General features: G+C 45.3%; 3 protein-coding genes across 5 annotated transcripts; 2 read left to right on the forward strand and 1 right to left on the reverse strand.

The window, feature by feature from the left end:
- Positions 1-24: 24 nt before the first annotated feature.
- On the reverse strand, positions 25-1,119 carry LOC1272840 (uncharacterized). Its single transcript, XM_311757.6, has 2 exons — positions 539-1,119; positions 25-437 (listed from the first exon to the last, which is right to left on the reverse strand). The coding sequence occupies exons 1-2, from the start codon at positions 990-992 to the stop codon at positions 94-96; spliced, it is 798 nt and encodes a 265-aa protein (XP_311757.6). The 5' UTR covers positions 993-1,119; the 3' UTR covers positions 25-93.
- A 2,846-nt stretch (positions 1,120-3,965) lies between these two features.
- LOC1268979 (uncharacterized) lies at positions 3,966-5,140 on the forward strand. Its single transcript, XM_307559.4, has 3 exons — positions 3,966-4,314; positions 4,383-4,787; positions 4,866-5,140. The coding sequence occupies exons 1-3, from the start codon at positions 4,093-4,095 to the stop codon at positions 4,980-4,982; spliced, it is 744 nt and encodes a 247-aa protein (XP_307559.3). The 5' UTR covers positions 3,966-4,092; the 3' UTR covers positions 4,983-5,140.
- A 3,124-nt stretch (positions 5,141-8,264) lies between these two features.
- LOC1272842 (uncharacterized) lies at positions 8,265-10,010 on the forward strand. Of its 3 annotated transcripts, none has more exons than XM_311759.6 (3): positions 8,265-8,365; positions 8,447-8,860; positions 9,005-10,010. In XM_311759.6, the coding sequence occupies exons 2-3, from the start codon at positions 8,452-8,454 to the stop codon at positions 9,556-9,558; spliced, it is 963 nt and encodes a 320-aa protein (XP_311759.5). In that variant the 5' UTR covers positions 8,265-8,365; positions 8,447-8,451; the 3' UTR covers positions 9,559-10,010. The 3 variants fall into 3 exon arrangements, with proteins under 3 accessions (XP_311759.5, XP_061504261.1, XP_061504262.1); XM_061648277.1 differs by having other exon boundaries at positions 8,265-8,361; XM_061648278.1 differs by having other exon boundaries at positions 8,265-8,860; positions 9,050-10,010.
- The last annotated feature ends 4,315 nt before the right edge of the window (positions 10,011-14,325 follow it).

Here is a 14,325-nt window from a genome sequence, read left to right on the forward strand (position 1 = left end):
CTGAATAAGAAAGCTTGAGAACGGTTTGAGGAAAATAAATAATTTATTCGATCGTCATCGTCAGCGAAATAAATATCTTAACGGGTGTGCTAGTTACAGCTGGCCGGTGTACGCCTGTTCGTGGGCGTCCATTGATCGTTTCTTCCACGCGGGCGGAGCGTCCCAGTGCACGTGCGGTGCGTGATGATCGATGTGATGGTCGACGTGGTGCACATGGTGCGGTGGCGGATAGTGCACCACCTCGTAGTTGACGATCTTTGGCTTGGCGAACTTGAAGATCATCATCGCACCGGACAGCACCAGCGACAGCAGACCAAGAGTCATGGCCTTCCAGGTCTTGAGGGCGATGAGAGCGAGCGCCATCGGGACCAGGACGGTCGACTTGAACTTGATACCCAGCAGGAAGGGAATCATGACTTTCTTCACAAAACCACGTCCTAAACATGATCAAGAAAAGAAGAAGGGATAAGTTAAAAAAGGAAGAAGGGATAAGGATAAGGAATAAGATGGCAACAAAGTGTAGTGCTGCTGAACAAACCTTCCGCAACGTTTCCTTCCGTCAATGGCACAATCAGATTGTCGGCGAGTCCTCCCTGCAGCAACGTGTCGGGAATGTAGGCACGAGCTTCCTCGGACTGAAGCACAGCAGGCGGGGTCATTTTGAGGGCGTGTGTCGAGAGGAAGCTGTCGATACTGTTCAGAAGTCGCACTCCGCCAGCGCTACGTTGCTGCTCGGTGTCCGCGGGCTGTTCCGGCTCCTCCGTACCGGTGCGCACGATCGTGATTGACTCGGTGATCGGAATCTCGTCCTGCTCGGCCACATTCGCCATCCAGGCGAGGGCCTTCGCTTTGGCACACTTCAGCCCATGCTCACTGGCAAGGCAGGTGCGGTAGATGTCCGTGGCAATTTCGGCGGCCGATCGGGGCAGCGATTGGGTGCCGCCTGCCATCAGCACTAGCGACACCACCGCAAATACGGCGAACGAACGCATTTCTTCGTAGTAGGACTCGACACTCGAACACTTGACAGGGAAACCGACGGCTTGACGAACAGGGCAACTACGATCCACGGTCCACGCTGACTGCTTGACACGGTGAGTATGAATAGGTTGGATTTGATTACAATGGATTTTATATCGCGACCGTATGAGCCGCAAGGGGCGGGTGGCCTATCCACCGTCCCGTGTCCAACATGGTCCGGTGATTAATTGTCCCTACTCCGCGGAACATAACCTACCATTTCCATCGCTGCTGCAAACCTGATAAGCCCGACCCCGAACCGAGGGAGGGGGAAATCGTTTCCAAAACTACTGCGCCGCCCACGGTTTCCCTTTCTCTTTCGGCCGGCATCTCCGCGCATCCCCCAACTGTTCGACGTCGACGTGGGCGGAATGGCAGAACAGTCGAAATTTCCTGTACGCACGCACAGCCGGCTACGCCCTGGAACGCATACCATCCGTACCAGCAGATCTGCTCCCTGGCCGTCATTGGCATTCTAGCAGTGTGCAAGCGAGCGCGGGCAAGGTGGGTCGGTGTTGCCGATACGGAACAGCTTTTTGGCGCTTCCGTAGAAAGCGAGAGTGTGCGATCGAGGAAAAGCGCATTAACGCGGTGGACAATGCGTAGCACGGTGCGCGTATGGTAATACATACGGCGCTATCGAATAACAACCACGACTATGTTCAGCCCCTTGGCCGGAAGAGGCTGGTTGGTGGTGAGAAAAACTGTCAATTATATTTTAGCTGTTACATAAACATTATAATAAAGTGCACGACGGCGATCGAATTGCCATCCAGAAAGTGTTTATGTAATAGATTTTCGTGAGCTAGCTCGAATTAGTGCCAGAATGTCAGGAATAAATTTAGCATAAGCCATCGTATGAAGCAATATTGCTGATGATATGGATTTTATTTGGCGTTATTTGGCCAAAGGGTTAAGCGTTCATTGTTTTGTACATGAATCAATTTGCTGGCATTTTTTTGTTGAAATGTTCTGTTAACATGGAAAATACACCAACTCTTTCTAACAGGAATATCATCAAAATCAATCGTGTTATATGACATACGGCAAACTTTGATGTGATGAGAGTCAAAATTGACCTGGAAATATGTTTGTTTTTCTTATCAATGCTCCTATTAGCATCCCGGAAAAAATATGGAAAAATGTTCACATGCATTTATACTAATTAAAATCAATTGTATATACTGACTACTGTTTGTTTCAATTTCACCACGCTTTTCTGTTGATCCACACACAAAATGAATACATCAGCGACACAATGAGCAAATGTAAAACAAAAACGCATGCCCAATTGGTCATAAACATTTCACTTGGATGTACCAATAGCCCAAATTTGAAGGAAACACTTTTGTAAACGCGTTCACAGGCGAATCTCTAGGAACCGTCCATTTCTTCGACATTGTGTTACCGTTCAAAAACACAAGACACGGAGACAATTAACACTATGTCACGTGAACTGAACAATGGTTACGATCGTTTAAATGAGCTAAAGGCAATACAATAATTTTTCAAATGTTAAGCCTGCTCAAACCAGATAAAAGAGGTAAAAGAACAATATTTATTTCAGAAAATTATATGTTATTTTACCAGAATGATTGAAAATAAGGTGATATTATGATCACATATTTAAATTAAATACCCAAGGCATCTGAGCTATAGCAGAGATTTTTAACAGTGTTAATTTTCTATAATAAAGTATATCCGCATGAAGTACACAGAATTGTTGAATATAAATAGTTAAAAAATTAAACAACTTCTTATTTAAAGTGGAGCTTTTATATTTTGCATTTAATACGACGTGACAGGCACTCTCCTTAGTATTTCAAAATATATTGGTCTATATAAATATGTCAAAATGATTCAGTTTTAAAAAAACAAATTCAAATGTGACTAATATGGTTCTTCTCGCAATGCAAAGTATGTTTACAATTTTATGATCGATTGTTTTTTATTACAAAAAAATATGTTTTTTCTTTGCAGAAATTGTTTGTGTTATCTGTTATGATGGAAAAAGAGACGATTAGAGAAATTGACTTTAAACGTCATGGATGATTTGTTTTCGTTTGTTTGTTCATATTTTGAAAATGGGAAAAAATAAAACCTAAAAAACCAAAAAGAAATTGCTCAAAAGTGGCATGTTTTTCCGCATCTTTGAGTGCATCATAAAAGTGATTTCATTGGGTAGCTATCATCTTCAATATAGTCTTGAGCTTTATATGATAAAATCTCTCCTTAAGGTATAATCTCCTAAAACATTTTAACAGACTAGAAACCTCGAATCCTCAATCCTTCAATCGCCAAAGGAAAGTTTACGTAACGTGTGAATTGCTATGCACATCTGACAGGAGACCGGATGCAGACAGCGTCGTTTTTCCAGGGTCATGCATGGAAACTATTCGTCTCATCCTTCTCCTTGGAACCTTCGATTGACACATTCCCAACTGGCATGCATAATAAATTATGTATCAATACAATACCAACAAACTACTGCGATCATGTTTCCAATCCCCAATCACTCGTGGCTGAGTTGCATTCACTGCAACCTACACTGCAACGTGGTGAAAGCATGCAGATTTCATCCAAACAGCTGGCGTGGCGTGTTCAGCACCAGTTACAGCCAAGAATGGCAATAATAACGTTCATAAAGTTCGCTGCTCAAGCTACCATCCGATCGGCTGTCGGTACTGAGGGCAAGTATTGTTGGCGTATGCATCGATCTACATACTTAGTACGGCTGGGGACGCGGGAAAACGGTACGAATGACGCCCGTGTGCGCACTTGCCGGCCATTAAAAGCCGCTAAAGCGCGTGTACGTGATCGCCATCGTCGATGCTGGCTGGCCGGAGTGTTTCGTCGTTTGCAAACACCGCAAGTGCTGTGATAACGGATCCGTTCGGGGCCGGTCACGATCGGGCCGGCTCGGTTTGGAAGGTCGTATAAAAGCGCTTGACAGTGAAATTTCCCCAATCACACCTGACAGCTCGCTCGACGTAGTCACATCGGTGCAGTGCACTCCCTAACTTGGACGCTTGGACACATCAGACATAGTTGAACGAAAAAACAGCAGAAACAATGGCATTCCGGTATCTAGCGATCGTAGCGAGCGTTCTGCTGGCCTCCAGTCTGGCGGCAGCCAGTCCAGCTAACAAGCCAGCCTTCTGGAAGGGAACGCCGATGGACGGCATGGTGGAGGAGATGCGTTCGCTGTGCAGCTCCGAGAACGATTCCGTTGCCTGCACCAAGTTCAAGATCATGAACTTCCTCGATACGGTTTTCAAGAAGGATAACTTCCAGGTAGGTTCTGGATTAGATGCTTAGAAAGAGTAAACATTACTTACCAATTTGCTTTCACTTTTCAATAGATCTCCGATGATGTTGAGGTACGCAGCAATGGCGCGCTCGTGAGCGAAGGCCGTGCTCCGGCGGGACTGGTGGAGCAGATCGAGAACTACGTGCGCAGCCACGACGTTACCTTCAAGATGCCGATCGCCGGTGCCCGCGTCACCGTGTCTCCGCGCAATCTCGAGCAGGATGAGCTGAATGTGACGTTCAACTTCCCCGCCGGCAGCGGCCGTGGCATTGAGGCACGCAAATCGAAGCTGAAGAAGATCGTCATCCCGATCATGGTGTTCATCCTGCTGAAGGCTATGACGCTCATCCCGATGGCTCTCGGTGTCCTTGGTCTGAAGGCGTGGAACTCGCTCCAGCTGTCGTTCTTCTCGTTCGTCGTGTCGGTCGGTCTCGCTATCTTCCAGCTTTGCAAAAAGGTACGTTTGGGCAAAATACGTTTGTTGCGCAGTCTGTTCGTTTGTTAATACTGTTAGTTTCATCTTGTCTCCCCACAGCTGGCCGCCGATAGCCACCATCCGCACATTGCCGCCCACGGACCGTGGGATGCGGGCCGATCGTTCGTGCAACCTACCTTCGATGGTCAGGATATTGCGTACAGTGCTCATGCTTAGAAAAAATGGACCGGATCGAAACACGCACTCCTTTCCCCCGAAAAAAAGGGGACAAATAATTTATTTAACTTATTTGTAACGAATGTACACGAGAAGACTTTGCAAAGGCACTATGCTTTATGCGCTCAATAAACGAAACCCAAATCGAAACGAAACAACGCACTGAATTATTGATTGATGTAGTAGCGGTTAAGCATTTTATTTCCTTGCTCGATGGCAATGTTAAGTTGAACACATAATTTACGTCAACAAATGGCTTTCTCTCTTTACGCACAAACTACACGAATCCACATGCGCTTCAAAATCGTGTCCACAGGTGTGAAGGTCCGGTATCGATCAGCAATTTCACTTCCGATTTGAGTGCGCGCAGTTGCCGTGTCGTGTGCCATTCCGGGTCGCTTAAGCATGGCAAACACGTAGCCCACCAGGCGTCTCCATGTTATTGTTCGTTGTTTTCGTTTCTGCATGATGTGGAGAAAATGGGTACGCATTGGGCCGCGCGATTTGATTGTATCGTTTCCGTTTCGATGAATAGCGGTGTGGCTTCTAATTTCTATTTTGCCAAAACCGGGTAGACATGCGTTAGGAGTGCCAGAGAATGTCTGCAGTTATTTCTTTTCCACGTTGGTAGAAAACCATTTTCGAGGTTAATGAGACGCACTGCTGCTACGTGTTCATCGGTTTATCGTTTATGCCTGATGACCCATTTTGTACTTTGAATGTTTGTTACAAATGAGACATTGCTCAGCATACGCATGTTGCTACTGTTACAATGGTAGGCAGGGTAGTATTATGGTTGATGTTAGACCAGTTGTAACGATGAAAGTGTAGCCTTATATTGATGTAGATTTGTTCGTAATTGGTATAATTCCAAATATGTAGAGTTTTTTTTTGTCATAACAGATAATGTGATAGCTTTTAGTAAGCCCCCCAAGAGCGTTAGATCTTTTGGAGTCAAACGATTCGGCTTTCTTCTTCTATCAAAAAGGAACATTTCTAAGTGCAAGCGCGGTTACTATGAGGCTCGATTGCGGGCATGTTGTTACTAATGGATTTAATAATACTTACACCAGTGTGGCTGCAACAGCATTACATACTAAGCTCGCACTGAGCTGGGGATTTTTTTAGACATTTAACATTCTTCTGCACAATTTTGGTGTTACAGCTAAGTCAAGCCGGATAAGCTTTGTTCTTAAAATTCTACACATTTCTAACGAACAATAAATTCTTAGCATGTTCTACTACTTCTTTGGCACTATAAATTTTGTAGCAAAGATGACTAGATACAGTTTTCTTTATCTTGTTCTTCTTCGTTTTTTAGGGTAATAAGCGTAGAAGGTTAAGCCTTTTCTTAGTATTTTATGGTTTTGATTATTTGTTTTTTTTTATTCATATTATCAGATAAATCTTTCTTAGTCACTTATGGTTTTTATTATTTGTTTTTTTTTTTCACCACATTATCAGACAAATAGGCTACGCCATGAAGAGGAACTGCTCTTCTCAAGAAGAGAACCTACTCAAGGCCTCCCTGTACCAATAAGAAGCTTGGCTTTCAGTGACTTATTGATAACCCTTAGACGGATAGTCAGTCCTACGTATGGGGACACGATCCATTCGGGGCTTGAACCCCTGACGAGCATGTTGTTAAGTCGTACGACTATACCACGAGACCAAAGGGATCTAGAGACGGAAATTGTTTTAAATAAAAAATCATTTCATAAACCCGGGAGTAGCTTTAAATGTTTCCAAAATGCAGTGCAATACAGTAGTACACGCAATGTCATATTTTTTTCACAAATCAAATTGAATATCTCTTATTTAAGACATGATTTTTAATATAAAAGCTACAACAGTTACCAGCAAATGATAAACCATTTGATATACTTGCTTTTATTGCAAACACATCTTCTGGATAGCAAAAGTGGATAAATGACCTTTAACAATAGAAGAAGCACAACTCCCTGTCCATAAGTTTCCGAAGGAAACAAATGCAAACACTTTCATTTTCACCCTTTTTTACGATTATGGTAATAGTCCAAACTGTGCCCGCCTAATTTACAGCCGAACCAAAACGCAGCATTTTACTGGTTCGTGTCCGCTGTGCTACTTCCGCCTCGTCGCGTAACCGTAATAATAAACACGGCCGAAATCGACGACTTCACGACGACATCCTGCTTGCACTTGCCGAGCATTCCCATGCGGTGGGATGTAATAAAAGAGGACAAGACATACAGCACCGAAATATTGCAGCCCAAAACTACTTGGCAGGCATTAAAACATGGCCATCGAAAAGCGATTGCACAAACAACGGCGGGTTAGGTGAGTGGGTGGGTGGTTAGGTTGGGAAAGTGGTAGCATGCATTCCAAATGAAAACAAAAAGATAATAAATCGGAGCGCGTGACCCAAGCGGAAGTGACCGGGTTGATTTGCAGACGACCGACCAGCGGGTATGGAATTTGATGGCGCTTACGCTATCATAGCGGGCAAGTACAAAATTCCCGCACTCCGGAAGTGCCTGTGTGTGTGTGTATATACGCGTGCTTGTGCTATGCTCAGCGAACGAGGTAAGGCTACGCAAGCTTGGGTCAGCTGGCAAAGTGTTAGCTGCTTTAGCACGGGCGTGCGAAGAAGCGTTCGGAGAGAAAGTGATCATTCTTGAGCGTAGCTGCGTGGCCATCGCGAACAAGTAGGCCTCCGAACCGTGGCCGGGAATTGCGGTCGAAATTCTTCCCTTCCCCAATCGTGTGTGAGCGCGCTTGAGCGGGACGGGAACGACTGCGCGCCTGTCATGCATACATAATCGTGTCATCGTCTTCAGCTTTTCGCCGTTCGGCCCCACAGTACCAAATCGACGAAATGGAGCATTGGCTGAAAATCGAAATCCCACTACCCACATCCTAGGGTGGGTGTAATGCTGGCCCGCTTTTTTGTTGCTGTATTTTGTTGCCTTTGATTGCATCTCACTCGCACCGTACTCCACCCAACGGTGTACGTATGTGGTGACGATCGTACGCAGCCGTATCGAACGCTTGGTCGATTGGGTGTTGCGCGACCAAAAACGGCCAAAGCTCGCCAGTTTGCTTATTTGGTGACGCGCTGTACCGTAGTGCGGCCGCATTCGACGTGCCAACCCGGTCGATCCACACGCCAGCAAGCCGAACTGCCAGCGGAGCAGCGCGACCGAACCAGGGGGTCGTTGGAAAGTCTCGTCTGCGCGTCGGCGGGTGTATAAAACAGTGGTGTCGTTCCAAATACCCTATCATTAGCCTTCCGTCATTTGCTTAATCAACATACCACCGCACCGCACCCAGGACACTGAGTGTCGAGCGACTAAGAGAGAGAGAGTGTGTGTGTGTGAGAGCACGATACAGTGTCTGTGTGAGTGAGTGCGAGAGCGTGTGCGTGCGTGCAGTGCGTTAGTTATCCTAATCGCGGGTTGAATCCTTGCGCTTCTTTCGTTTAGACAAAATGATGCCGACTCGAACCCGTTCGCTGGTGTTGGTGGTTGTGGTGGCGCTGGTTGCGGGTGTCGCCTCCGGTGCCTCGATCGCGTCCAATCTGGTCGAGGAGGAGCGACCAAGGATCGCGTCCAGCGAGGAGCTGCTGTCGTCGATTGTGAACGAGTGCTTCGACGGTGCCTCGGTCATGGGCTGCCTGAAGGGCAAGGTGCTGCTCTACCTGGACGGTATGCTGGGACTGCGCGAGGAGGAGGCACGCGCCTTCGAGGAGCGTAATGTGGATGAGGTGATCTTCGACCGCGTCGGACGTGTGCTGGCCACCCACGAGTTCCGCGTTCAGCTGCCGGAAGATACCGTCGTCAGCTACCGCGCCGATAAGGGTTTGGACATTGACGTGGTGCCGGCGGGTCTCGCTACCGGTGAGTATTGCGCTAATGCAGACACACACACACATACACATTTTACACCTCGCCTACACTCGGATATGGTACTAACCCAATGCCCCCCCTCCCCCATACACTCCGATTCCGTCCGTTTGTTCGGTGTGTCTCTCGCTCCAACAGAAGCGGCCCGTGGTCACTTACTGAAGAAGAAACTACTGCTTCCAGTGTTGCTGCTGCTGAAGCTGAAGATGAAGGCGCTGATGCCGATCTTCCTCGGGCTGATCGGACTGAAGGCGATGAAGGCGCTCATCCTGTCCAAGCTGGCGATCACGCTGGTGCTCGGCTTCCTGGTTGCCCAGCTGGTGAAGAAGTCCGGCCTGGGCATGCCCATGTCGATGATGCCCATGATGATGCCCCAGGCTCCGGCTGCTGAGTATGGTGCACCGGTGCCTGCTACCTCTACGCCGGCCTCCAGCTACGAACCATCGTCCTGGGACTCCTCCTCCGGCCCGTACTCGCGCCACTGGGAGCCGTCGACGTCCGGTTCGTCGCACAACCTCGCCTACAGCTCGTACTATCCCAGCTCGAGCGGTTCCAGCTCGTACACGGCGTACAACGCTGGAACCAGCAGCTCCTCGGCCGTTGGTTCCGGTAGCTCTTCCTCTTCCTCCTCTCCCTCGTCCGGAGCTTCATCGTCGTCCTCGTCGTCGTCGAATGCAGCGCACGCTTACTAGAAAGCGTACCGTCCCGCACCAGTCACGTAGACCCGTACACCAAAGCGAAAACGCAAACGTAGGATAGCCTCCCCACCGGGAGTCGTACTTCGAGCCATTTTTTTCTTTCTTCTAAGTCAACAGCGACTCAAAAAGTGAAACAACCTTACCTGGAAGGTTTCGAACGAACAGTGGTACCGTCCAATGGTCCATCGCCACTATCCCGTGATTGGACGACCGTATTCCAATCAGTTACTATCGGAGGAACTGTGGCGATGGTTGTTGACGAAGGGTCCACCAAATTTGAGTAAATTCTGTGAACGCTGGTTGGCCTGTGGGAGGGTTCATAGCTTAAGCCCTTTTCGTTTTCTTTCCCATCCCTGCGACCTATTTATTGTCTCCTAATGCGAAACGTTATTTATTGAATGAGGAAATAATAATAAACAAATCGACGAAAATCTATCAAATCGAAACTCTGATAAGATATTGCATAAATAATGGTTTTTGATTATCGTATTCTACTTTATTTTGTTCTTTTGAATTGCATAGAGCGAAAAGTTGAGGTAAGTACAATGTGGAAAAGGATTTGTAAATAGTACTGAAGGAGAGCAATATTTGAAAGAAAATAATCAAAAACAATAAACAAAATAAAATGAACAAAATAAACAATAAAATAAACAAAATTATCAAAATGTACAATTACGCTGAAAACATGTATTGATTTATTTATTTAATAATTTATTACATTACATTTTCAATATGGGTGCCAGGTTATTTCACCGCTAACAGATACACAATTTATGTTGTTAATACAATTTTATGTTTTTTTTAATATGACATTACCTAAAAAATACCATAACACAATATTTGGTAAAGAAAAACTGATAATGTAAATATATATTTGTATTTACGTTTGAAATTTATGCAATGTATGTGCTACGAAACAGTACGAACTAATACAAAAATTTGGTTTGATTGTTAAGATTAAAAATGTGGTCAATTTCTAAAGATATGAAGATAATACTTGTTTAAAGCAATATTCATTTTTGCAATAATAAAGTTTTATCCTGTATACTCTACCTTTTACAATTATATTTTTTCCAAAATAATAGACTTTTTTCTTACTTCAATTTCAAAACAATTAAAAGTGGTTCTCTTAAAGATGTTAATCTTATTTCTTTTTTATACGTATAATAATTTAATGATTACACAATAAGAATGTGATTATGGTTTTCATGAAGCGTACCCATTGTGCGTTCGTAACGCTAGGTAACGCTTTATAGCGAAGACACACACCCATCGTTTTTAGACTGCTCTAAAAAGTCAAGCGCTTCACCACGACGAATAAATCTCGATGAACGTTTAAATTTTTCAACCAAGTCGTTCCCATTTAACATTCCCATTTCATTTGTGTTAAATATTTTTTACAATTAATGTTTTGTTTCAATTTTGTACCATAAAGTTCATTGAATATGCTTTAATGCTTTAATACGAACAACAGATCTCATACGATCATTATACTATTTGGTCTGACTATTAAATCTCCGTCCAGATATACATGAAAGAAATATGATTTCACTCATAAAAACTAGTTTCATGTAATAAATACTATACAACGATTTATTAGTCACTAATGGTGGCTGCGATGTGCCCACACGTACGGCCACGATCAACTACGCCTCGACAAACTACCTTCCACTTTATATGGCGCAACGTCTGTCGGACGGCTAAGCTGAACGATGACGTACAGAGCGGACGACTCCGACACCATTCCATCAGGTGGCCGGTGCAAACGAAATCGAAAGTGATTTAATAGTTCATTATTCATCCGTTGCTTTTTCACTGACATACACACACAGATCTAGCCACCCACCTCACCGTAAGGGAGTGTGAAAGGTGGGCAACCGTGCGCGCACCGGACACGTCCACACTTCCTTCCTTCCTTGGTAAGGTGTCCGTCTACCAGGCCGCCGTGGCATCAGTTCATTTGCAACTCGTACTTTTTTTCTGTTTGTTTGCTGTTGTTCTTATTACTTTTACTCCTTCTTCTCTACCGCTTCCTTGTTCGCCCTCACAGACAATTCGCGCGAGCTCTAACGCGGCCGATGATTTATTGTTTGCCTACCGGGCTTAATGATGATGTTTATTCCATCACTTATCCTCTCGTTGACTTCTCGTCGGTCGCCCTCGCCCTTGCGTCGGGTGGGGTGGGTCGCGTTCGGTAGACCTTCAAGATTGCAGGTGATGCTTTTATCAGTGGTGGTAAGTGACAAAACAGGATTTAAATTACTTTACAAGTGAAGCAAGCAATCGAAAATAACATATAATTTTGTCGTGCTTTTGTTGATAAGTTTTGAAATGTTATACATGGTTTAATAAAGCGCAATATTAGCTATCTTGTAAGGAATGTTACGCATATTGCATCAATTTCAATGCTAACTCTTCTGGTTAAAGTGTAAATGTATTGAAGTTTTATTTTCTATATTAGTGCGCATATAGTTTATATATAAAGAAAAACTAATTAATTTAAGTATAGAAGGTACAAAAGGTACGAATTCGCTCAACATCAGTTCAAGGAAAAACAACAACAAATAAATGATACCAAGGAATGCGGAATTCGTTTTGTTTGGCATGCCGAGAGGAAATTATGCATCGTAACGCGTAACGCCTAACGCTTCGTTGCTCCGCTGATTCGTAATTAACCGATGGTCTCTTACGCGACCGGCACTCGCAGTCTTCGGATCAACGAACGGTTACGTAAAACATTCCGTGCTTTTCACCCATCACCATGGTGAGTCCACACAACAGCGACGTTAGTGTGGTGTTGGCTGAGGCAGCAAACGATCTTAGATACGCCTTGCTGTACGCAGTAACATTAGTTGATGACCTGTCCGTTGGCTGAATTTGCGAAGAAAGCATCACTGACAAATGTCAGGGGAAATCCATAAACAGAGGTAACAAACACTGTCCAAAACGAAACATTTTCTATGGGATGCGAATAAAAGATGAATGTTTCTTCGAAAAAAATCGAATCTCTACGAAGCTGGCATACATACACTCACACCTTGTGGAAGCGATAACAAGACCTTTGTATAGCGTGGATTTGAAATTATATTTATTTTAATTGGTTCAAAATTATTCACACTTTTTTACAATTTGGGTCTTCACACTTTGATTAATAAATCGCTTCTGTCGCGCATGCCCTTATTTGGTCAATATTTCTCGCGCGCTCTGCCGATTCCCGATCCTCGACCGTTGACCTAGCACACGAACCCTGACCGCTTAGAACGATTGTTCTCTCTCTCTCTCGCCCGATCATCTATCCTGCTCGCGTTTTATAGCAGTGGTGATCGATTGCGCTCAGATCGATTAACGCACCTCTGTTTATCCCAACCTTTGTACTGTTTATATTTTGGCGTGTCAACATTCCCCCCCACGTGAATCCATGCGGTTTGGATTCACCAGTTGATAAAGACGCGACAATCAACCTACTGTGTTTTGCCGTTCCCACTATCAGCCTTTGCATCATCAATTTCTTCCTCTCTATCAACTTCTGCATCGATCCTCGCTAGTTTTACGACCGGGCGTTTTAACATTTTCCCGTGCGCTGTTCTCACCATCGCCTGCCTGACTCTACCGTCACATCCAGGAAACACTTTTTCTACAACAGCTCGTGGCCATTCCTTTCGAGCTCCTTCCGTCACGAAGACCAACGCGCCCACTTTCAACTGTTCGCCTTCTTTTTGCCACTTGGCTCGCCCATGAAGAGTCGGGACGTATTCTTTGAGCCATCTGTCCCAAAAGTGGCTGGTGAGTTCTGTAGCTCGGCAATAGCTGTTCCTTAGAGCTTCCGCCGGGTGTGGTACCATGGTTGCCATCTCCTTTCTCCCTACCGACGATCCTAAAAGGAAGTGGTTTGGTGTTAATGCTTCCGAGTCGGAGAGCGTTTGTGGCATGTATGTGAGGGGGCGCGAATTAATCAGGCTCTCTGAGTCTGCAAGAACTGTGAGTAGAATTTCGTCATTTAATTTTCCCCTATCGTCAAACGCATTCAATGCTTCTTTGACACTCCTCACCATTCGCTCCCATACTCCGCCCATGTGTGGTGCTGAAGGTGGATTGAATCGCCACGTAGTGTGTGCGTCGGTAAAGGTGTCAGCTAGGGAGTACTTGTTGTCTGCTATTTGTTTTTGTAGCTCGTTGTTAGCGCCGACGAAATTCGTGCCGTTATCGGAAAATATTTCGGTAGGAGGACCCCTTCGACTCACAAACCGACGAATTGCCATGATGCACGCTACTGTAGACAAGCTATGTGCGACTTCTAAATGCAATGCTCGTGTAACGAGGCAAGTAAACACAGCTACGTATCGTTTTTCTCGCCGTCTTGCATTGACCACCTCTATTGGCCCCAGGTAGTCGATGCCTACTGCACTAAACGGACGAATGTGGGAGGTAAGTCTCGCTTCTGGGAGTGGTGCCATTCTAGGTATGCTCGGCTGACATTTTCTTATTTTGCAGCGTTGACAGTTTTTCATTGTCCTGGAGACACACGAACGCAGATGTTGTATGTAGTACCGCTGCCTAATCTCATTCACAACCGTTTCGCTATTGGCATGCCCGAACCTGCGGTGATAATCGTTAATGATCAGTTCCGTCACGGCGTGATTTTTCGGGAGTATGATCGGATAACGTGCGTTGAGATCTATCTGCTTTGCTTTGCATATTCGGCTATTCACGCGTAGAACTCCGTGTGCGTCTTTAAAAGGCGTGAGCGAGAACAGGGGGTTG

The sequence above is a fragment of the Anopheles gambiae genome, chromosome 2 (assembly GCF_943734735.2).
Source record: "Anopheles gambiae chromosome 2, idAnoGambNW_F1_1, whole genome shotgun sequence".
NCBI lineage: Eukaryota > Metazoa > Arthropoda > Insecta > Diptera > Culicidae > Anopheles > Anopheles gambiae.